The 24,782-nt window shown below is 37.6% G+C and overlaps 4 protein-coding genes and 1 long non-coding RNA gene across 5 annotated transcripts; 2 read left to right on the forward strand and 3 right to left on the reverse strand.

Annotated features, from left to right (window-relative positions):
• Positions 1-208: 208 nt before the first annotated feature.
• Positions 209-2,681, forward strand: LOC120008630 (probable trehalose-phosphate phosphatase D). Its single transcript, XM_038859013.1, has 8 exons — positions 209-653; positions 752-892; positions 985-1,056; positions 1,177-1,266; positions 1,561-1,719; positions 1,799-2,017; positions 2,148-2,240; positions 2,327-2,681. Exons 1-8 carry the CDS (start codon positions 381-383, stop codon positions 2,384-2,386), a joined length of 1,107 nt encoding a protein of 368 aa, XP_038714941.1. The 5' UTR covers positions 209-380; the 3' UTR covers positions 2,387-2,681.
• A 4,883-nt stretch (positions 2,682-7,564) lies between these two features.
• Positions 7,565-8,302, reverse strand: LOC120009519 (NDR1/HIN1-like protein 13). The gene has a single exon (XM_038860140.1). It carries the CDS (start codon positions 8,300-8,302, stop codon positions 7,565-7,567), a length of 738 nt encoding a protein of 245 aa, XP_038716068.1.
• A 1,305-nt stretch (positions 8,303-9,607) lies between these two features.
• On the reverse strand, positions 9,608-11,425 carry LOC120009353. The gene is made up of 2 exons (XR_005470689.1): positions 11,005-11,425; positions 9,608-10,453 (listed from the first exon to the last, which is right to left on the reverse strand). It is a non-coding gene; the product is annotated as an uncharacterized LOC120009353 (long non-coding RNA).
• A 1,682-nt stretch (positions 11,426-13,107) lies between these two features.
• Positions 13,108-14,550, forward strand: LOC120009347. The gene has a single exon (XM_038859904.1). The coding sequence runs from the start codon at positions 13,266-13,268 to the stop codon at positions 14,325-14,327; it is 1,062 nt and encodes a 353-aa protein (XP_038715832.1). The 5' UTR covers positions 13,108-13,265; the 3' UTR covers positions 14,328-14,550.
• Positions 14,551-16,631: 2,081 nt separating this feature from the next.
• On the reverse strand, positions 16,632-19,527 carry LOC120009344 (inactive TPR repeat-containing thioredoxin TTL3-like). The gene is made up of 5 exons (XM_038859900.1): positions 19,077-19,527; positions 18,003-18,910; positions 17,708-17,903; positions 17,429-17,601; positions 16,632-17,352 (listed from the first exon to the last, which is right to left on the reverse strand). Exons 2-5 carry the CDS (start codon positions 18,863-18,865, stop codon positions 16,887-16,889), a joined length of 1,698 nt encoding a protein of 565 aa, XP_038715828.1. The 5' UTR covers positions 18,866-18,910; positions 19,077-19,527; the 3' UTR covers positions 16,632-16,886.
• Between the last annotated feature and the right edge of the window lie 5,255 nt (positions 19,528-24,782).

The raw sequence follows: 24,782 nt of genomic DNA on the forward strand, positions 1-24,782 counted from the left end.
TCTAAAATTTAAAATTAACATTGTACACAAACATATGAACTTTTTTTTCCCCCACAAAAGAAAATTAAAAAATTCCGAAATGGTCCCTCCACTCAAAATTCGGTCTTGTAGCCAAAAAGAACAAAGAAGTGGTTGTTTACTTGTTTCCGTCCAATAGTGCCCCCAAAGTCTATAAATTGACTACAGAAGCCCCATTTGTGTTCGTGTCTTGCAAGTGTTGAGTGCGCGTGTGATTTCGACACTTTTGGGTTCCTTATATTAAGCTCCCATTGATTTGAACAACAACCATCTCTGCCTCTGTTTCACTTTCACTCCTAATACTCTGTTTTCTCCAAATACTCTGTGCTTTTTTCTCCATTCCTAGGAAGAGAAATCTGAAAATGACCAACCCAAATGTGGTGGTTTCTGATGCCAAATCAGGTATTGGCATGGCAATAACAGCGGCAGTGCCAAAGTCGCTGGCCTTGCTCGGCGCGGCGCAGGTCACTGTAACTCGAAAGAAGTATTTAAAGAAGACTGAAACTGCAAGAGAAGGAGGAGAAACAGCAAGAATCAATGCCTGGGTTGATTCAATGAGAGCTTCTTCTCCGACCCGAATCAGGTCAAAGATTTCTCTGCAGTCAGAGACTGATCAAGAGCACAACTCTTGGATTGTAAGTCTCCAAGAATACTAACTCAAATCTTCAGTGAAATTATTAAATTTGCTACAATAATGGTGTGATCTCATCTCATGTTGGATTATCAATTGTAGGCCAATCATCCATCCGCCTTAAGCATGTTTGAACAAATTGTGAGTTCTTCCAAGGGGAAACAGATTGTCATGTTCTTGGATTACGATGGTACACTCTCCCCCATTGTTGAAGACCCAGATCGAGCATTCATGACAAAAGAGGTTCATTAATTTCGCCTCTAATTATCGATTTGATTTGATTTTATACTGCCTTTCTCATATCATTAACGGCTTCTTCTTTTTCTCATAATTAGATGAGAGAAGCTGTAAGGGATGTTGCTAGATACTTTCCCACAGCTATTGTGACAGGGAGATGCAGGGACAAGGTAACCATTTTTTTTTTCTTCAAAATATATCTTTATTTTATCTATTAATTATTTTTGTTAATTAAGTGATTAATTGTGCACTTAATTATTATTTTACTGATTGTGTGAAAATTATTTCAGGTTTGCGGGTTTGTAAAACTACCAGGGCTTTACTATGCTGGTAGTCATGGCATGGACATCAAGGGACCATCAAAATGTACATACAATGAAGTGAGTGAAAGTGCACTATAATTTCATTCCTTTGTTGTATATTTGTTAGAAATCCTGCCTCATTCACGTCAATAATATTATTCGTTTTGAGCTTATTAGTTCTCGTTGAGAAACCAGACCCGCACCGTTTATTCTTCCTAAGCCATCTCACTTAATGGTATTTAGACCCAAGAAAAATGTTTGCAGGTTGATGGAGAGGGAGTCTTCCTTAGCGATGTAGGATATTTTAAGTCTCGACAATATTAATTGTTTATTTGTTGCCGACTGATTCTATTTTCATTTGAATATGCTCAGGACAATCAAGGAGTCCTGTTTCAACCTGCAAGTGAATATCTACCCATGATTGAGGAGGTTTATAAGACATTGCTAGAGTGTACAAAATCAATCCCAGGAGTCAAAGTGGAAAATAACAAGTTTTGTGCATCTGTGCACTACCGCTGTGTTGATGAAAACGTAAGACCTGACTTATTACTATTATTATTATTATTATGTTCATAAAAAATAGTCATTATTTATTATTTATTTTTTGCAGATGTGGGGTGGATTAGCAGAACAAGTTAGAGTAGTAATCAATAATTACCCAAAGCTTAGACTAACAGAAGGCAGGAAGGTGCTAGAGATAAGGCCAACCATCAAATGGGACAAGGGCAAAGCCCTTGAATTCTTATTAGAGTCATTTGGATATGCTGATTCTAATGATGTTTTACCAATTTATATTGGAGATGATCGAACGGATGAGGATGCATTTAAGGTATAATTACATCATTAATTCCGCTTCATTATTTTTTTTCGCAACTATCAAAAAAAGCATGCTGAACTCGGTTATCAAAACAAAATTATAGTATAAACTTCACTAATTGTAACTCATGATCATACTCTAGGTTTTGCGCAATAGAGGACAAGGGTTTGGGATTCTGGTCTCGAAAGTTCCAAAGGAAACCAATGCCTCTTATTCTCTGCGGGAAACAACTGAGGTAATTAAGACGTCAAAATTAACTTAGTTAATTAATTGACAATAATTACAATAATTATGCTAATTAATTAACTTGTATTCTTGCAGGTTAAGGACTTCCTGCGGCTTTTGGTGGCATGGAAAAGATTGTCCCTAAAAGGAAGTTAATTAAAGCTAGCATATATGGCAATTTGGCAAGACACAAAATAGATCGAGGAGAAAAATATCACCTTGAAAATAATTAAGGGTGGATCCATTTGAGTGTATAAATGTATTATCTTGTTCTAGACTTCTTTAATTTTTTAGGATAAAAGCTTTTGGGTTAAGGGAGTTTAAACCCTTGACCTAATCACAAGGAGAGGTGGGTTGGTGGCAAACCCTTCTAGTTCTAGGGCACCAACCTCTGAGCTTCTAGTTCAAATTAAGATTTTAATGGAAATAATTTATGCTCTTTTCTTGTTTTCTCCTTTAATTCTTTGCATTTCTTTCTTTACATTTCATATCCATCTGTCTATATTAAATTACCAACCACCAATAGACTAACCTATTGAGTGGGAGAGAATTTATTCATTCAAAATTATTCTAACAAGCCCATGCAATATTAATTTACTATTCGATGGATATCGAAGAAAGAGAGATACAAATACCTTTTTTTTTGTAATGTGGAATCCATCAGATCAGCTGTCCATTGAATAATTTGTTGGTAAATCGGGTCATATGGAAGACCGCAACTTCATGAACCAGCTGAGACCTGGGTCGAGTGCATAAAGGTAACGCAAGGTGACATTCGCACACGTTAACCTGAGTAATGACCTATCTCGCAAATTGCATTCATAAAAACAACCATGAGATCGATTTGAACTCACGACCTCCAATTTGAGTTATAACTTTCATGGTCAAGTTCACCATTTCAGTCACATCTTTTTTCTTATACAGATACTGATGCATGCATATGCCAACAGTTTTTTCCTCTATTCTTTTCAACGTGAGCACAATTTACAAAGAACAACTCTATGTATTAACTTATTTAGCAAAAATGAATATTGATGACATAATCAGGGACGTAGAATTCCATTCCAATTAAGGATTCAATTGCTCACAACATGCAATTATTTTTCTGCTATATACTATAAAGGTTCATGGACTCTTTCTAAAGTACTAATTGGTACTGATTCTTTCACGTTATATTAGTGTACAATATGCCATTCTATATTTAAAGAAGCATATTGTGAATGTGGGGGTACATTTGTCCTTTCCCAACCCCTTTTTTTCTACTGCCAACAACTCCAAGAAATATGCAATGCCATGGAATTACGAGCAGTCAAAGTACAACACAATGTGAAAATCTTGAATTTAGTGTCCCCTATGTTTAGGAACTCAATAAGATATATATATATATATATATATATATATATATATATATATATATAGAGAGAGAGAGAGAGAGAGAGAGAGAGAGAGAGCATATCTGCATATGTAACAGTTGTAAAGATTCCTTATTAGGCAGACCCAATACACACGCTCATGCTGTGTATATGTAGTATTGAATAATATACACATTATTCTCTTGATTTAAGGTTGAATTAATAAATAAATTATATAATGAAACATAGGAAACTGAAACCCATCTGGCCTGGTCTGATGGCAAAATCTGCATTTGCAAATAAGTATTGAATAATGAAGCGAGTTGATCCTTCAACAAAGGTATTTATGAATGCTGCAAGTACACCTGATAAGTGGAATTAATCTTCTCAATAATAATAATAATAAAAGAGTGCATGAATTATAGTGTGTGGATATAAAGTGGAAACCTTTTTTGTGAGGTTTGATAAGCACATGCTAACCAACCTTACTGTGAAACTCCATTATTTAGGTTTTAATTATAAGCAGCAAAATTAGGTCTCTGGCACCGCAATTCATGGAAATTAAAATCTTACAATTTGGATTTATTTATTATTTACAGATAATCAATCACATCTAGTTAGTAGTTAGTAGTTAGTACATTCATATATATAATCATAGATATTGCAAATGTAATTATTGAAGCCTTGGAATAGCCCATGATCATTGCAGATCTGCATGTGGGTTTACTGTTTATGATTAAATACTTGGTTGGACTAAATCGGAATGAATTAATTATTTCACAATTTGTCCCAAACATCCTGTAAGTTAAATGTAGATCCTTAATGTTTGCAAACAATTAAGCTATAACATATTCTTAATTAGTTAATTAATTAGGAGGGCAGTTTCTTTCAGTTGAATACTATAATATTGCACGTAATTTGTTATTGGATACTACAGTTAAACTAACTGGTGGACATTCAGTCAAATTTTATCAAGAACCCTCAAATGTATATTATCTTTTGTGTGTGTGTGTGTCTATATATATATATATATATCTTCACCCCACCACACAAGCAAGCAACATAATGAATATTACATTAATTAAGTCGAAAAGAGAAGTGTTGCACCAGACAGGATGCAGAGGAGCACAAATATATATACAATACAATTTCATATCTAAGAAAGCTAGCCAATAAAACCTAGAAAAAAGACCAAGCCTGATCCTGTCAAACCTCCAAAGAGGCTTAATTAAATGCATGTATGTGTCTATGTATATATATAATGCCATTGCTAGCTAGCTCATTAGATGGAGACTAAATTATATATACCATTGGGTGCCTAGATTCGAGAGAGCCCACTTGAAAAGAAACAAAGCTAGGAATCACAATGTTGTTTCTTAATGGATCAAATTTTATTTATTTATTTATTTTTAAATTTGATGGGTTATTTTCAAAAAGGGTTAGGTGGTGAAAGGGAAACCCACTACACGTACACTAGCTAGCTAAGGTGAAGTGTGGAGTTGGAATCCACTCAAAATGCTTGATTTGATGAAGAGGACAACCCCTCCCCCTATCATATATACATACACCTATGAAAAATATTGAGTCCTTCAAACGTGTAAAGGGTAATGGTTCCCACTTGATTCAACCCCATCATTGGTGTCTTAAAACCAAAAAATAACCTAATTAAATCTCCTTGTATCACCAATTATTGCTCCAAAGTAACACTTTCCCTAGCATATCCAACTAGACTCACTCACATCACTCAATTTTTTATAATTTCAATTGACAGGCACCAATCTTAAATCTTTCATTATTTAGTATTTACATTCCCAAAAAAAAATAAATCATAATCCCATACAATCTCAACCTTTTTTTAAGCGGAAACAACATCATATAAGTTTGTCATTTTGAAATCCGATATGTGCGTAAACTCAAGTCGTGAAACATGCGCCTACAAAAATTTTCCATTGAACAACAAAGTCAACATGCTTAAGTACACCACTAGATATTCTCATGGTTTGTTATGATTTTACTACTCTTGAGATGCTCAAATTATTGTCACACACACACATATATATATCTTAAGGTTTTCATAGACGTGGCAGTGTAAGTACATAGGTGACCATGGTTCCCCAGCTTAGAGGGTCGCGCGGCCGATTCTTTGCTTCTCTTTGTTGTCGTGAGTCGTACATGCACTAATTCATTATTGGCGCACAATGGCACAAGTCTCCTGGCTAGCCGAAACACGTCTGAACGGAACCATGACTAGATGCAAATTTAGAGTGTTCCCCATATTTAGATTATGAATAATTCTAGAATTAGCATCTTAACATGCTTTTATGGGAAATTATTGATATATAGGTGGCAAAAATATGCATTCAGTCCCTCAACTATACCCTTTATTTCATTTTTGGTCTTAAACTTTTTTCCTCTTAAAATCGTCCATCAACTATTCAAAGGTACCATATTCGTCCCTCAAATGATTCCGACATCAGAAAAATCATACGTAACATTCCAATTAACATAAGTTTTATACCTATCGTCTCACTTGACTTAAATTTTACAACTGTTATCTCACAAAATCTTCAAAATACCCAACTTTTCAAAATTTCCAAACTATTTTGTTGTATAGTTTAAGTACTAAAAGTGCTACACATTAATAGTTTAGGGATAATATCGTTCTCGTTTGTCAAAATTTTCCAACTAGGATTACTCTGATATGCCAAATAGATGTTAAGTTGGATTTTTCCGGCTACTCTCTCATTTAAAGGATGAAATGGATACCTTTCATAGTTGAATGATGAAGTTAAGAGCAAAAAAAATATAAGGAGGAAAATGAAACTAAATGTATAGTTGAATGATGAAATGTTATTTTGTCTATCTAGGTAGATGAGATGTCTGTGGGTTCACACATATATAAGACAAATGAAAATGTCATGCTCAAGGACATTAATTTAATGGGTTAATTAAGCCACGTTTTTAATCCATGACAAATGAAAATATCATGTTCACACATGCAAAGATGTATAGGTTTTCTTTTTCATGTGTAATTGTGAGGTTGAGAACCTCAGGAATGGTGCAATCAGTGTCGTACTTGAGTTTTCGGGGGACTAATCTTTTTAAAAAAAATATGAAACTGTGGGCGACGGTCCATGTGTTCCCACCCGAGAGTCGCCCGTGGGGCAATATAGATTTAATACAAATGGTATTCAGTCATTCTCAACGTATTAAATGTGGAAATTGGGAGTCTCATACTTCAATTCAACTGGTCTTCTTTTCACATGCAAAGAATCCCTCTAATTGGTCTCTATATAAACCTTGTAAACAAATCCATTTTAACCTTAGAGTGCTCCTTTCGAGAGGGTAAAACAGTGAGACCAAATAGAGTAAGACGGATAATTATTCCTTGCAAGCTTGGATCAGGTTATTACAAAAATATTCATACAATTGAGGGAATATATACTCTACAAATGATAAATAACTAATGGAGAAAAGACGGGAAAAAAAAAATAGAGTACAGAAGGAATTCCTACAAAATCTTGAACAGAAAATGAACAAAACTGGGGAGAGCTATTATTGTCAAGACTTGTCAAAAACATTGCTTGGGTTAAACAATGTGGTTTATAAGAAAAATCTCACTTCCTCTCCATCAACGAGACCTTTTTCTTGACTAGGTATCAAAGTGTGATGGGCCATGAAGAATAAAGTTGATCGTGCGTTTCCGATGCATCCACATGAACCAATAAATCCAAAGCGTACAATATTATTGATGTGAGTGGACTGAAATTTCCAACAATTATGATTCCATGCTTACTTTGGTATTATCATCATCATCTTGTTCCTCACATAGCTGATGACAAGTAGTTCTTTGTGGAAAAAATAAGGAAGGAAATTGAAGACGACATATAGAGAACAAAAATTTCTTTTGAAATTTTCACAGGTACACCACCATTTCAATTAATCGATGTTATTGCTAAATGCCTACCATAAATTTTTTTTGTCAATCAGTTTGACATGCCTCAGAAATAACTCGACCACCTTTCGCTAGCTTATCAACCGTCAAATCACAAGCTACAACAAGCTTAGCATTCTTTGCCCCAAAAATCCCATTTTTCAAGCTTATTGGCACATCCATATTAAGGGACAAAGAAACAATCCCTCTCGATTTCCTGCTTTTCTCAATCTCCTTAGGCAACACAAATTTTGAACCATCAAGCAGTACTCCGATAAGGCTCGAACTATCACGCTCTTGGTAGAACTTTGGATATTTTCCTGTGGCAATCTCTTGTTGTCGAAAAGAGAGAGAAGCATGACCGCCTTGTTTGTAAATAATTCCGGCTTTAGGGTTCCGATTATTGACATTTAACGTGATGTTATAAGTTGGGTAGTTCTTTTGCTTGACTAGGACATTTTGGATTGAAAATTTGGGATCTTTTGGTCTAAGAAAAAGAAAAGAAATGGTTATAGCCAGGCCGATAAGGATGATAATGGAAATGGTGATAGAACAACAACAAAAAAATGGAGAACAACACTTTTTACGCTTACTATTCTTCACCGGAATCGAGAGACGTTCAACAAATCGAGCATTTTCCGGTGGCGGAACGCGGTAGACTTGATCCTTAGGGATTTGGACCACGTATGTGCCGGATTGAAAGGCAGGAAGAGTTAGGGTTTGGATTTGATTATTGGAAGTAGGATTGGAAAATTCATCCGTCAAATGTGGGGCCCGCTCCGCCATTGGAAGATGGGGAGCGGTGTTAAGGAGAAGAAGAGAATGGTGTAATTGGAAAATGGCGGTGGAGGTTTTGCATGGGAAGAGGTGGTGGATGCATGCATGTGGTGGGGGGGGATCAATGGGAGCCAAGAGAGAGGAAAGGTAAGTTCAATTTTTCTTTACCAAATGAAAAAATGAAAGTTCACAGTGACTTACTATTATTAGATCAGCTCCTTTTTACTTGGTCAACCTTGATTGAAGCACATACACACTGTCTTTAGGTGCCAAATTAAAACCAAAAAAAGAAAGTCAAAAGTGAAAAGATCAAAACTTTCTTGTTGAAGAAAATGTTTGCTTTTGCTTCAATGCCGTCCAAACCGGCCTAGTTGGAAGCGCAATGGATTAGGGTTGGTGGACGTAATTTGATCCAAAAATCTTGGGCCTTGGCCCACGATTGAGTAGTCACTCGTTTGGGCTCGTACCAATGTAGAGATCCTTCTTTTCATCTGGGTCATGTGATGTGATTGGCCCAAGTAGAAGGTTGTGCATAATGTTGAATCATGGCAAAATATAACTTTTCGTCCATTAACTATAGGCGTGATTTCATTTTCGTCCCTAAACTTCTTTTTTCCCCAATTTTCATGTCCCAACTATGAAAAAACACCTCGTTCGTCCCTCAAAATCCCGTATAACATAATCAAAAATCGTAATAGGCTAGAGCCTAGAAGAGTTTAGGCCCAAGTTTCGTAATCTTTAATTGGCCTTTGTACTTCATAGTCACTCTCTAGTCTCTACTCTCTAGTACTAGTATGATATATGCTATATCTGGAGAATAGATTAAACGTCTATTGGTGTCCTTCTCGCAGTGGTCAGTTAATCATGTCAGAAGAAGATCTAACAACACGCTCATCCCTTAGCGAAGCATGCCTTTTATCATCCGACATACAAGGTTTGGATTGAATGCGTTTGGTTTAGAAAATATTTTCTATTTTCTATTTTCATTTTCTGTTTTCTATTTTCATTTTTTATTTCTATTTTCTAAGAATAGAAAACGTGTTTGGTTTGAAATATTGAAAAACTATTTTCTATCTTCAATTAAACATATTATGTCTTGATTCTTGCTCAGTCAATTTCGTGTATTAAAGGTTGAATTATAGTTTGGACATTAACAACTAGTCTTTTTTGTGCGAATGATACAGGGGACCTTTAGACCAAGGCGTACCAGCAACTGTCTACAAATCTCAGAAGAGAAAGCAGCTAGTTGATGATGGTTATAGGATTCGCGGGAACTCAGGAGATCAATGGAGTGATTTGTTGGGCTTTGCAGTGGCAAAACGGTCCTTCAAACGCCCAAATCCAATGTATTACATTGCTTAGGAAGAAAATTGAGCATCAACCAATAACTCCTAAATCCAATGTACCACATTTCTTAGATAGAAAATGAGCTGGTGTTTAATGTTCATTATAAGAGAAAACACAATAGATCACATGACAGAGCATATACTCCTTATCCTAGCATTAATGATTCCATTGGCTAATCAAAGATTTATTAATGAAAGTGTTTCCCATCAAAACAATATACTAATTAGACACTCTCCCTGTCTAGCCTGCATTTTCTGGGCATTTCTGGTTCTAGGCATGTCCTTTTATTCTTTTAGGTTAAAAGTAAAATATGATAAATGCAGGATCTACTAAATCAATGAAGCACTAAATTATGAAGCTATAAATCATGATTAATAGTATTAATTAATGGGACATATAGACATAATACAAAAAAACACAGTTGAGATTCTCTCCCTTTCCTTTCAGGGGTTCTCATTATTCCCTAACAACTCTCCTAATGTTCCACAAACAAGAGACTGAACAAGAGGGATTCTAAGGCAACTCAATCCACCTCCTGGTGTGGCAGTACACTCTGGTTGGGGTCTCTGCATACCCCTCCCAGGAATGTAATTCCCTAAGAAATCAAAACCCACATTCCTAAGAGACAACCCCAAACCACAACAACCCATCAATCCTCCCATGGAAACAACCCTCAATTTCCACACCCTTTATCAAACATTTGACAAGTTGACAAGAAAGGAGGAAGAAGAAGAAGACATAACTGCACACCAAATACCAATAGCACCCCTGGATCCACCTCCTATAGATTACCGTCCAATGTCGAAACTCCACCTAGAGAATTGAGAATATGAACGAATCAAAGCCTGTATCTAACATAAAACACCACAATCCCAGTGCTCCAACCACAATGTGTGGTGAATCTGCACAGTACGTCTCAAACAAAATTCAAGTCGCCAACAATCCCAACCAACTCGTTTGGAAATTTGATAGTAAGCAATGGAATTGCATAGTAATCATATCAGATAAAATTTTCATCCAAGACCCCTTGACCACATTTTTAAGTAATGAGCAAATAGATCATAATCCTTCAACATCAACTCAACGTAAAAAGGAGAAACTGTCAACTGCAGTAATCACTAACTAAAGGGGCAAGGTAACACAGTTCATCATCAATGATTAAATGACCAACTCAATGTCACATAATTGCACTATTTTGTAAAGAAAATCTCCACCCAACTCATACAAGTATCATCACGTATATACTAAAGGGGCCAGATTAACTTATCAAATGCATAAAGGTTAAAGAGAAATCTGAAAGTTACAGTAATCGAAAAGCAAGACCCTAAGTTGCAGTAACCAAAAACAGTTGGAAGGATGAGTACCTGCAAACAATCCCAGGAAGAATGTCAATCAACCAAAGAACACCGTGATCATGACCACAAGCATCGAACCCGAGACCGGGAGGAAAGGCACCGCCGATCGAAACGATATTCGAAGCAGGAGAAGTCTCGCGAAAAATCCTCCAGACGCGAGGTTCGAGAAAGCTCTCGAGATGGAGAGTACAAGCACGACAAATCGTATGAGCCGAGGGATGAGAGAGAGAATAAGAGCAGAGATAAGGTGCACGATCGTGAAACTAGGAGGGAGCGGTCTAATGAGCCTCGCGATCACAAATCATCTTGTAGATCAGAGTGGTCTCGGAAGATAGGGAGGGAGCAGAGGATCGCAAGAGCGACGTCCAAAGAGAAATACGAAAGATGGAGAAAATACGAAGACGGAAGACTCCGTGTTTTCTTGTTTTCCATTTTAGAAAACGTATATTTATTGTTTTCTATTTTCTAATGATTTTCATTTTCTGTGTTTTCTAAATCCTTCAACCAAACGCGTTTTTCATAGCATTTTCTATTTTCCAGAAATTGAAAACAGAAAACAATTAGAAAACATGTATACCAAACACACTCTATTGGGCACGAGAACAAACTGATGGTAACCAGAGTGTTGTTGTTTGACTTGAGGTCGATTTATATCTAGTGATAAACAAATGTTTGGGTTTATCAATTCAGATGTTTTGAGTAGTCTTCACTTTTGTGCGTTGTATTCCACCAATCTAGTGGCAAGAGTTCTATATGTACTAAGTTTTCTCAATATATATATAGGTCGTTGAAGACCTTATTTCAAAAAATTATGATGCTATATATGGCTTTTCAATCAAGTTTGAATTAATAGGAAAAGATGGCATTATTAAGGGTCATCATAGTCTCTCTCGGAATCGAACTTTGAGCACATAAATGTTTAATTCACCCGATTATCAACCGAACCAACTCTCGTTGGTGGTGGGCCATCCTTAGTCTTATCTTTCCTGTCATTTCTAGCATAAAATACTTAATTTCATAAGCCTTGTATGGAATAAAGTTAGTTTGGAATCGCACGGCTCCTCCTTTTCCATTTTGTTATTTAAACTTTTTAAACATTGATTCTGGTCTCTGTTAAATGATGGCATGAATAAGATCTCCCTTCTGATTGGTACTAACGGAAGAATAGTGTATTCTAAGCATGAAAAATGGCTAACAATATCAATTAAGAAGAACCCTAGCTACTTAATTTGGTACAATAACTTCACGTTGGGACCATTTTTAGATGCCCTTTCTCATCATTTCAATCAATAATTACTGTATATCATAAAACATAATGAACTAAGATAGATCATAGTAGACTCCATACAAAAAAAAAGAAGATCATAGTAGACTATGACTGCCCCCCCATGGAAGGTCCCTAAACACAAGCTATGGTGGTGGAGGGCCCATATTCCCCTCCCTCCATTCTCTCAAGTACATTAGTCGCCCCCCTCATCATTGCTCCCTCACTTTACCAATTAATCCCAATTTTTTCCCCCTTAAAACTTTCAGCAACTTTAATTTAGTTTTTACATAAGCTTGTCATGAGTGAAGTTTGGTAGTTGTTTAGAATATATGAGTGGGTGGGACTAGGAGTTAAAGGTAGGAGGACTCAATAACCCCCTCATAGATGCTAGGTGCCCACATACATAGAATACCACTTGGCAATAGTCTAATTATTTATCTATCCGGATTAAGGGCGTATGGTATTCGAGGTTGCTTTTGGGTCCCTATACATATGAGTTTTGGACCAATCTTATTTGTTGTCGGCATGGTATAACTTTTCGAATGTATGAGATTTATACACACCTAGTTGTCTAAAAAGCATGTTAAACTGGATGGTTTCTCATTTAAAAAAAAAAGAAAAAAGAAAAGGTGGGGGACTCAATGACTGGTGAGTGTACACTGTACCATCTGGCATGGGCCTCACAAGTTCATGATATGATTGGATCATGAAGCAAGGCTCGTGGGCTTTCTCAACTTTCCCATACTTTCCCATACTTTCCCATACTTTCTTTCTTTTAAATAAAGTAAAGGCTCACTTGAGAGTTGTGACCCCATTTTCAATGGAGGAAGCAAAAGGCAAGAACAAACAGATGGTAAAGAGAACATCAGAATAAAAGGTACCAAAAGCAAAATTAAAGCTGTCAACTACTTCCTTAAAAATACCCCCTAACCCTAAAACACATTACACTTTCATCATCCAACTTAAAGCTCTCAGAGAAAAGAAACTAAACCAGAGGAAACACATGAAAGGAAGAGAAGGCAAAGGAGCTGCTCCACCAGCTGATCTACTGGTTTGTTTTCCTTCTCGAGCCCATTTATCATTGATGACGCCGAAGCGCATTTGCAGCCCAGCAAGGCCGTCAGACCCCAACAAGCGCTACCACCACCACCACCACCACAATCATCAGTTGAGGAAATCAGGAACCAGAGGCAGTGGTGCTGGTCAAGCGAGTCCTCTGTTATGGGCCAAAAACAAGCAGATTGGGTCAGAGATCTCTGAGCCCACATCTCCGAAAGTCACATGTGCTGGGCAGATCAAAGTGAGGCCCAAGTCCAGTGCTTGCAAGAGCTGGCAGTCCGTAATGGAAGAAATTGAGAGAATTCACAACAGGAGGAAACACAAGAAGAGATCAAATTGGGTTGAGTCACTCGGATTCAAGAAGGAGATAATGCAATTCTTGACGTGCTTGAGAAGTATTCGATTCGATCTTCGCTGTTTCGGTAATTTTCCTCGAGCAGATATCACGAGTGATGATGATGAAGATGATTGCCAAGAAGAAGAAGTTGACGATGATTTTCATGAAAGCAATGTAAATGTCGAGGGAAGTGATGGGAGTAGTGAGAATTCAAGAACAGTCTTCTCTAAATGGTACATGGTGCTACAGGAAAATCAGGGAAATGGGTTTTGCAAGGAAGAGATAAAACAGAAGAAATCTTTTGAGGAATCTGCAGAGTCTATCAGTGCAAGCTCTGTCCCTCCTCCAAATGCTCTGTTGCTTATGAGGTGTAGGTCTGCTCCTGCGAAGAGTTGGCTAGAAGAGAAAGAACAAGAAGTAGACGAGGAAACTGAAGAAGATAAAGAAAATGAAGAAGAAGAAGAAGAAGAAGAAGAAATGAAAGAAGGGAAGAAAAGCAGGAATTTAAGGTCATTAATGGAAGAAGAGAAGATAAACAACAAAGAGAACTTGGTGGTGATGAGGTACAACACTGATTTCTACAAACTTTCATCTGATATTGCAAAGGAAACATGGGTCGTTAGTGGAATGAGAGACCTATTGTCAAGAAGTCGAAGTTCGAAGAGATGATGATTTGTTTTCATTACGTCCTTTTTTCTTTCTTCTGTTTGTCAGATTTTCCCCCATGAAATGTTGAGTTCTTGTGAGGGAACCAGATCGGATCGGATCCCAATAAACATTGAACACTAGCTTATATATATATTTTTATACTTTTTCTGATATGATTTGAGGTACTTGTATAACATGTGTACAGTCTTTGTTTAGAAAAGATTTTGCTCCTCTTCCGATGTGCATTTGACAGTGTACCATTCTCTGCGTATAAATGTATGTTGATTTACATAAAAACAGGCCCACAATAGTGAGATCAGTGATATCAGATAAGGTTGCACGAAACCTGCATAACTCGACACGGCTAACCTGACCTCTACCCGCGTAGTTAAGGGTTGGATAATGGTTAATTAAAGGGTAATTCGATCTTATGTGGGTCGAATGAGTTATTTGCCTAAACTCGACCCGCATTAATCCGACCCGATCTCATTTCAATAATACAAAATCGTTTTAATTATTTTTTTCTTTTATCAATTTTTATGAAAAATTAAAGATAAAAATTGTTAGATTTTTGTGACTAGTGTGGTTAATTTTTTTTAAAAAAAGTACATGCAGTGTATAAAGTGATAAGTGTTTTGGATTCGTTTTTTTAAGAGGGTATTTTTATCATTTGTCATGTTATCACTTATCCTACATGCTCCGTATAAAATTAAAACGAGTTGAAGGTGTTTTAATATTATATAGTCTGCATCGTATAAGAGTATCATTTTGTATAAAGTTATATTATCCTAAATTTTCTAAAAACCACCGAACATTGAGTTCATTAAAGGATAATTTTATATAAAGTTATATTATCTTGAGTTTATTAAAAGATAATTTTATAATATACGGAGTCTTATCCTCTGTTCCAAACGGACCCTTATAAGTAGTAATGTCTATTAGTCTATTTCTTCTTCACTATTTGAGACTATGAGGCTTGAGTACCCAATGACCCAACCCACTAAGATACTAACCCTTTTGACTTTGAGTACCTAAACCCAACCCACTAACCCATGAGAGTTATTACACACACTACCAACCCGATCCAACCCCAAATCCGATCCAACTCGTATGCCCAAAACCTGATCCAACCCGACCTAAGATGAGGTTAGTTGAGGGGTGAGGGAATTCCCATCCGAACCTATGTGGGTCAGATGAGGTCTCTCTCCAAACCCGACTCATGTTCATCCCTAATATTAGATATGTCAATTATGTTTTCGTTTTGTTGTGGTTTTTGTGTCATTTACCGTCGCCATTGCCTTGATCTCATCAAGGTTTGCATAGAAAGGGAAAAAAAAAAAAAACTTATTAAGAATTGAGTACAACAAATCTCAGTATACATATGTAATGAATATTTTGTCACATAATTTTTTAAATATATATAGATATATATATATTTGGATTTCAAAGCATTTTTTTCATCTTTATCTAATATAACTCATTAAATAGTAAAAGAGGAGAATGTTTGGTGGCCTAATATGCAATAATGAATAATGATTATGTCGTCTTTTCATTACTGTAGCAACTGTGGAAAAATGTGACCCAAACACGTGTTTGCAAGGATTGAAGGGTAATACGGACGAGAGACTATCCCGCACACCACCTTCAATGTCTTGGCAGCGGTGCTAGACATCAAAGTAATTGAAATTTCAACGATCCAAATTGTTGAGCTGAATGAACATCATTTAAAGTGTATGTCGAGTTTATTATTGGAATCACAATTGTCGGGATATTTATATTTTTTTATGTTTTCTCGTTTTAATTTCATTATGGGGTATTGGGGTAGGAAATAATAGCCTTATGGTCACACGTCAGATTTTGTCTTAACTTATCTTTTCGTCAGTTTGGAAATTTCTATGTTCACTGATCTGATCGGTAAACTTGTATGAGATCATTCTTGGTTATTAAAAAAAAAGTTGGATAAGAACATTTTCTTTCAAGATTGAGGTCATGGATGTAATTGTCACCTTATTTTTCTTGAACTTTTCGACGTGAGACTTTTATCTTAATACTCCCCCTACACTTATAGGTAACGCAAATGAGTAGAAGAGTAAGTGAATTCGACATCATAGTTGAGTCCTGTTATGATATCATGTAAGAAAATATAACCCGAACAACTTGTGGAATTATTGTGCGCTTTGGACCTCAAGACCTGCACGGTTTTTCTCTCTATAATTGAGAAGTGTTAAAATCTTAACTGATGAATCAGGTTGCTTTCCCTCAACTATTCCATCTAAAGCCTTTTCTTTTAACAATTAGCCGACTGAAATTGTGGTACGTGGAACAAATTCGAAAGGTGCACAATAATTTATTGAGCATATTATTTCAAATTGTAGAAAATAAAAACGCCACCATTGAACAACTCTTACCATTTTTCCCCAGTAGCTTTATTCTCAGTGCGACAGTGTCAGCGAAACGATTCACGTAGAGACTAGGGCCCAGGCCCATACAACTATACAAGTATTGGGCGTACTTCTTGCTTTGTGAAACGCTGACTGTTGGATATGAATAAATACCAAACTTTGAAGTTTGAGCCCAATGTCATGACCTTAATGGGCTTCCGTGTTGTTTCTTCAGCTGACGCTGGGCCTCAAACAAAGCTCGGCCCACATCTTCATTTGTAAGAGTTTCACTCAACACCACCTCATAATCTTGAATTGCAGCTTCATATCTTTCTAACTTAACATTGCAATCAGCCCTCCTCAGCCTGGCCTTGCTATAGGAAGGCCAGAGATTAATTGCTGCAGTGCAATCCTCCACAGCCTTCTCGAATTCCCTGAGCTTGGACCGACAAGCGGCCCGGTTACATAGCAAAACCGAGTTCTGTTCATCATGTTCTAGTCCTTGACTATAGACAACACAAGCCTCTGAAAATTTTGATGCCTTGAAGAGCAAGTTACCACTCATTCTTGCTGATGACACAGCTTTAGCACTCTTTAGGACACCAACCACCTCCCTCGGATCAAGTCGAGCAGCTTCTTGAGCTGCTCTCACCGCGTCTTCAAACCTGTTTAACATTAACCGATATTGATGAATCCAATTGAATATTCTGATATCAAATGAAACAAAACATGATTACCAACCTGCCGGCAGACATATAAACCTGTGCCTTAATTGTTAATAGGAGTGCAGTGCTAAGAGGACCAAAGAATTTTGTACAGGAATCAATCGGAAATTTTGGTCCTCTCTCTTTGGTAGCATAGGCCTCTTCATGTCTCTGGAGCCTCAACAAGGCCTCTGCTTGCATAGCATATATCTATGTGTACACAAAAACAAAATTAAGCAGAATGATTAACAATGGAGAATATGAAAGTTTTGGTTTTTGTCATGAATATGCAATCAAGCGTGCCAGTGTCGCTTACCTTTGGAGCTGAATCTGCGCCGGAGGAAATTGCAGACTCAGTCTCTTTTAGCAAAGTAGTCCAATTTTTTAGTTTCTGAGCATGAATACAATTAGTTAGGTGCTTTTGAAGAACCTGAGCTTTAACAATCTCTTGAGGGTCGAAATCGCTACCCGATTGTTCGTAATGATGCAGTGATTTCTCGGCTTCTCCCAGTCTGATTGGCACAATTAGTATATATGATTAACACACAGAGAATCAGAGAGAATAAAAAGGAATGCACAACTTCATGACTGTAAATCTCCAATGGTCTAACCTGAGATAAAGTGTTGCCAAGCGGCGATGCGCTCGCTGATAAGAAGGCTCGAGCCTTATTGCTTCTTTGCATTCCATGGCAGCCTCCAGAAGGCGGCCTAAACCAATCAAAGCGGCACTTCTATTGCTTCTATAGGTTGCCTTGCTTGAATCAATGGCAATTGCCTTATCATACAAATCTAAAGCCTCTTCAAATCTACCCAGCTTGTACTTCTCATTTCCCAACGATTTCAACACCTCAGGATCCAATCTTCTCTGTCGAAACTCGCCACTAGATTGCCTCACAATGTTCCCCATTACACCATTTCCACCAATTCGACTACTCCCTTGTTGAGATTTCACTTGCTGAAGATTCTTGTAAAGGTAATCCACAGTCTTGATGGTGGCGTTAGGACTGTTGTTTCCTAAGAAAGAGTTCCGGTTCCCGGCCTGCCTTATATTACCCAATGGGCCTAAAAGCATTACATTACTCGACGTGGCTCGAATAAGAGCTTTGCCTTCACTATTTGTTTGTGTAGACACAATCTTGGTAAGTTCTTTGCTTCTCAACACTTTTAACTGACCAGAACTGGAAGATGATGATGTTGAGGTTCTTGCAGCATCAGAGTTTCTTCTAGATTGAGTTTTCTGATTTGAAATTGTGGGTTTTGGAGGAAATTCACTAGGTTTCCTGTTGTGCATTGGGTGTGGTTTTTGTGGAGGCTTCTTGAAACTATTTTTCTCTGGCTTTTCAGAACTATCTGAGGACGGCAATGAATATATGGATGTTTTCTTTTTCGGCCACTCGATCCGCCGCTGGAAAATTCCGCCAAAAAAGCCACAACCCAATTCGTGCTCCATCGAATACTGCTTAGTTTCTGCCATGAATGATCACTCTCTCTAGCTTTCTGTGGCTTCTTGGAGACAATACTAATTGCAGAGTAATCAATGAAACAGAGCAAAGTTATTGTATTCAGGGTGTATGCTCAACAAGTCAAAATCTAATTAAACAAAACAAAAAAAAAAAGTAAACAACACGGTGCATAAAACTCTCGCAGTAGACGTCAGGAACACGCAATATTTACGCATATCTTACCTCTACATAATGATTGGAGAGTATATTTTTAGGAATTGAATCAATGACCTCTAAGTAACATCCTGCAACTTTCGCCTATTAAAATATAATCAAACAATTGATTCAAAATCAATGACTTATCAAAAAGAAATGAAGGAGCAACAAAAGAATAAAAAGGTCAAGAGATGGCTTGGCTGAGAAGAATATGATGCAACAGGAAAGTCCATGAGAATGTGCATTTATTTCAACTCAGGAGCTCCTAGAGTGGCTTCCAAGAAAAAAGTTCATCTCTTTTTAGGCAGTGGAGGTGGGTGGAGGCCAAGACTCATAAGGAAGATACACCTATATGGCTATACATACATACATATATATATATATATATATATATATGTACATCTTTATGTATGGAACAGTACATGAGTACAAAAGGGTATAGTAGATTCAAAATATGGAGCTTATAGTACTTGTGAACAGAAGACCTCTACACCCCATTTGGGGCCAATGTGTTGTATATGTCAAAATTCAGAGTTCCTCCACTGTGAACTAAACTCAGATAATCACTCACTTATCAGACCTAGACTACAACAAGAAATCAAGGAAAGATCAAGCAAGTTTCTCCATAATCTGATTTCTCCATTTCACATCACCATAATTCATACAGACTGTAATTTCGCCTATAAAGCCTTGGGAAGTTACACCAGTACAAGTTGATTACAGCCATACACCAAGAGAAGGACCAAAATAACCTTAGTCAAAGTTGGATACGACCAAAGACTAAGTCTTACATAGAAAGTTAAAGTCAACATAAATATTAAAAACATGCAGTAGATACAATAATATAAGAAGGACCTTAGGCTTCAACACTCCTCCTTAAGGTTCTTCTTCACAACTCCCATTCTGGTTCTCAACATCTGAAACCTAGCTCTTGGTAGAGCCTTGGTCAGCACATCTGCAAGTTGATCTTCAGTCCTGCAGTACACCATCTTCACATCTCCATTTTTCTCAGCTTCTCTGACAACATGGTATTTGATATTCATATGCTTTGTTCTACCATGTTGGACAGGATTATCAGCTATGGCAATAGCTGACATATTATCACAATAAATAACAGTTGCTTCATCTTGTGCATACCCCACATCCACCATTAACTTTCTCAACCAGAGAACTTGATTTGAGGCTGCAGCTGCTGAGACATATTCAGCTTCTGCAGTAGACTGAGCAACAATATCCTGCTTCTTTGAGTTCCAACAAAACACACCAGAACCAAAAGAAAAAAGGTACCCTGAAGTACTCTTGAAATCATCCACATTTCCAGCCCAATCACTGTCTACATACCCTTCAAGTGTATCACTTTCATCTTTGCCATACCAAATCCCATAATCCAGAGTGTTCTTCAAGTACCTAAGTACTCTCTTGGCTGCCCCAAAATGACTTTTACTAGGAGCCTTCATAAATCTGGATAAGAGACTGGCTGAATACATTAGATCAGGCCTTGATGCTGTCAAATACAACAAACTTCCAACTAAGCTCCTGTATTCTAAAGCATTTGTTGGTTCTTCCCCATCATTCAATGACAACTTCACATTAACTGCCAATGGAGTTTCTGATCCATTGCATTTCTCCATCTTGAATTTTTTTAAAATATCTAGGGCATACTTTCTTTGAGAAAGAAAGATCCCACTTGCACACTGACTTATTTCCATTCCTAAAAAATAAGACATTTTCCCCAAGTCAGACATTTCAAACTCTGCCATCATAACCTCCTTGAACTCTTGTACAGCTTCTGGACGGCTACCAGTAATAAAAAAATCATCAACGTACAAGGATACTATAAGCTTGTGATCATCATCCTTGGTGTACAGAGTTGGTTCATTACTACTCCTCCTAAAGCCATACTTCAGAAGGTAATCATCAACCCTACTATACCAGGCTCTTGGAGCCTGCTTCAATCCATACAGAGCTTTACTCAATTTATAAACCATCTCCTCCTTTCCAGAAATAGTGAAGCCTTGAGGCTGCTCCACATAAATGTCTTCTTCAAGAAAGCCATTTAGAAAAGCTGACTTGACATCCAAATGAAAGATTTTCCACCCTTCTTTTGCTGCTAAGGCAATCAACATTCTCACTGTATCATGTCTAGCAACTGGAGAGAATGTATCACCATAGTCTATTCCTGGTTGCTGAGCATAGCCCTTTACAACCAACCTGGCCTTGTGCTTGTTCACTGACCCATCAGGATTCAACTTGACTCTGAACACCCATTTAACACCAATAACTTTCTGGTTTTGAGGTTTATGAGTGAGCTGCCAGGTTTCATTTCTGTTGATCACATCAATTTCTTCCTTCATAGCTAGCTGCCACTCTTCAAACCTGCTTGCATCTTCATAGGAATTAGGCTCAGCAATTGCAACATTACAGCTCTCATATACTTCAGCAAGAGACTTTGTCTTCTTTACTGAATGTTCGTCAGTAGTGTCAACTACATTTTGCTTTTCAGAATCATCAAAGCTTGTGCCTGAACTTGATGCAGACTGAGAAACAACAGACTTCACAATTTCATCTTTGTCCCAATCCCAGTGAGCATCCTCATCCACCACCATATCCCTACTCACTACAATTTTTTTTGTTTGCAAATTGTACACTCTATACCCCTTTGCCTGAGCTGAATACCCCAAAAAGATCCCCAACTCAGCTTTCTCATCAAGCTTAGTTCTTTTAACAGATGGAATATGAGTGTAGCAAAGTGAACCAAAAACCCTTAAATGATTGGCAGAAGGTTTTGAGCCAAACCAGGCCTCAGCAGGAGTCATGCTCTCAACTGATCTAGTAGGCAACCTATTCAATAAATAGACTGCAGTGTACACAGCCTCTGCCCAAAAATTCTTTGGAACCTTTTTCTCCATTATCATGCATCTGGCCATTTCCATTACTGTTCTATTCTTTCTCTCTGAAACACCATTCTGTTCAGGAGAATATGCCACCGTAAGCTGATGTGCAACTCCTGCATCTTCACAAAACTTATTGAACTCAGAGGAAGTATACTCCTTACCATTGTCGGACCTAATGGTCTTAATTTTCTTCCCACACTGAGCTTCCACCATTGCTTTGAACTTCTTGAACACACAAAACACCTGTGACTTGCTGCTCAAGAAATACACCCAAGACATACGAGTAAAGTCATCAATAAAGAGTATAAAGTACCTGTTATTGCTTAGGGACTCAACACTCATAGGCCCACAAACATCTGTGTGAATCAGCTCCAATTTCTCACTAGCTCTCCATGTAGAATTTGTAGGAAATGACTTCCTGTGCAACTTGCCCATTTGACATGCTTCACAAACAGACTTGCACTCATTCACTTCAGTCAAATCCTTAACATATTCCTTCTCCATTGCAAACTTCAACCCTTTAAGGTTAAAGTGACCATATCTTCTATGCCACAACAAAGTATCATCACTCCTTGCTACATAGTTAGACTGCACTACAGAGGTGCATTTTAGAGGAAAACTATTGCCACTCATCTGAACTTTGGCAACTTCAACATTTTCAGAATTCAGAACTACACAACTATAGTCCTTAAACACAAGAGAATATCCTCTTTTCAGCATTTGTGCAACACTTAATAAATTCTTATTCAGCTGAGGAATGTATAAAACATCATGAATATATTTCATACCTCTCTTGGTTTCTACTGCAACAACACCCTTCCCTTCAGCTTCAACTACTTCTCCATTTCCAAGTGTAACCTTAGTTTTTACTGATTTGTCAAGTGAGGTAAACAATCCAATGTCCTTGGCCATATGACTTGTGCATCCACTATCAATGAGCCAAACATTAGATTCACCACTGTGAGTAGTGTGATAAGCCATAAATAAGCTATCTTCATGTTGCTTCTTCTGTTCATCAGTACAATTGGCTTGCTGTGTGACTTGCTTCCCTGAAGGTTGCTGCTTCTGTCTACAATTCTTTTCTATATGCCCCACCTTTTTGCAATACCAGCACTGTACCTGATGTTTGCCTTTATATCTGCAATCCTTCTCCAGGTGATTTGTCCTATTACACACACCACATGGAGAGAATTTTCCCTTTTTCTGTGACTGATCAGAACTTTCAACTGTTTTAGCCTTTCCAGACTTGTCCTGAACAGACTTCTTCCCATCTTTCGAGGAGGACCCCTGCTTCCAGCCTTTGTGTCTTGCTTGAAATGCCCCCTCAAATGTTTCATCATGCCTTATTGAAGCCCTTTGCTCCTGAGCTTGTAATTTGCTACACAACTCAGAAACTGTGAGCTTGGTAAGGTCACATGATTCCTCAATGGCTGAAACTTTAGCCTCAAACTTCTCTGGCAGGCTAATTAACATTTTTTCAACTACCTTTTGATCAGACAAGACTTCACCATACAGCCTCATCTTGTTAACCAACCCTACCAATTTATCAGAATAGTCCTTTACAGAATCTTCATCCCTCATTCTCTGCAACTCAAACTCCCTTTTGAGTGTCAACAATTTAACTGACCTCACCCTTTCACTACCCTGATACTCCTCTCTAAGCTTATCCCAAGCATGTTTTGCAGTTTTTAAACCAACAACTCTAGAAAAAATTACCTCAGAGATAGCCCCATGGATAAAAGACAAAGCTTTGAAGTTCTTGGTTTGAGTTTCCTTTTGTTGTTTGATTTGATTTACTGTAGCAGTGTCTGCAAGTTCAGTGGGTGTATACCCTTGCTCTACTATACTCCATAGATCATGAGCTTGTAGAAGAGCCTCCATCTTTACAGACCAGAAATCATATCCTTCCCCTGAGAAGACAGGAGGTGAAGGTAAACCACTACTGCTTGTCGCCATTTTCTTCTTCTCCACAGATCCTCTAAGACCAGAGAAGCTCCGATACCACTGTCAAAATTCAGAGTTCCTCCACTGTGAACTAAACTCAGATAATCACTCACTTATCAGACCTAGACTACAACAAGAAATCAAGGAAAGATCAAGCAAGTTTCTCCATAATCTGATTTCTCCATTTCACATCACCATAATTCATACAGACTGTAATTTCGCCTATAAAGCCTTGGGAAGTTACACCAGTACAAGTTGATTACAGCCATACACCAAGAGAAGGACCAAAATAACCTTAGTCAAAGTTGGATACGACCAAAGACTAAGTCTTACATAGAAAGTTAAAGTCAACATAAATATTAAAAACATGCAGTAGATACAATAATATAAGAAGGACCTTAGGCTTCAACAGTATATGTTAGAAAAATCACAAGAGGTAGCTGTTCCACCATTTGAGGCAAGCTTTTGCACAGCTATGCAGTGTTCAATTAGGGGAAAATATTGATAAACAGGTCTTGTATTAGCTGGTAACAACTGCCACTTGGGATTGCTTGAAACCCAAAAAGAAGGGCATTGTCCTTTAGTGACCACCATTTATTGGCCAAAAGTAGGATTGGGTGATGCTACTTTGCTAATTTGGACGGCATTTGCATGGACCCCCCATGTGTGGAATGACCAGCTGACCTTCTTCTCTTGCTCCTTTCCCTTTCATTTTTGGTGACCAAGGGTTGGTAATAATAAATGAATTCCATTGTTAAATTGTCGTGCGAAGAGGACACAAGGAATAGGAGTTCTTGTCTGTGAATTGACCTACACTCATATCTACCAACTATATGTACTAGTCGGTGCCGGCTCATTGCTCTTCACTCTTCACATCACAGGTACCCAAAGAGGC

The sequence above is a fragment of the Tripterygium wilfordii genome, chromosome 11 (genome assembly GCF_013401445.1).
Source record: "Tripterygium wilfordii isolate XIE 37 chromosome 11, ASM1340144v1, whole genome shotgun sequence".
In the NCBI taxonomy this organism is placed as follows: Eukaryota; Viridiplantae; Streptophyta; class Magnoliopsida; order Celastrales; family Celastraceae; genus Tripterygium; species Tripterygium wilfordii.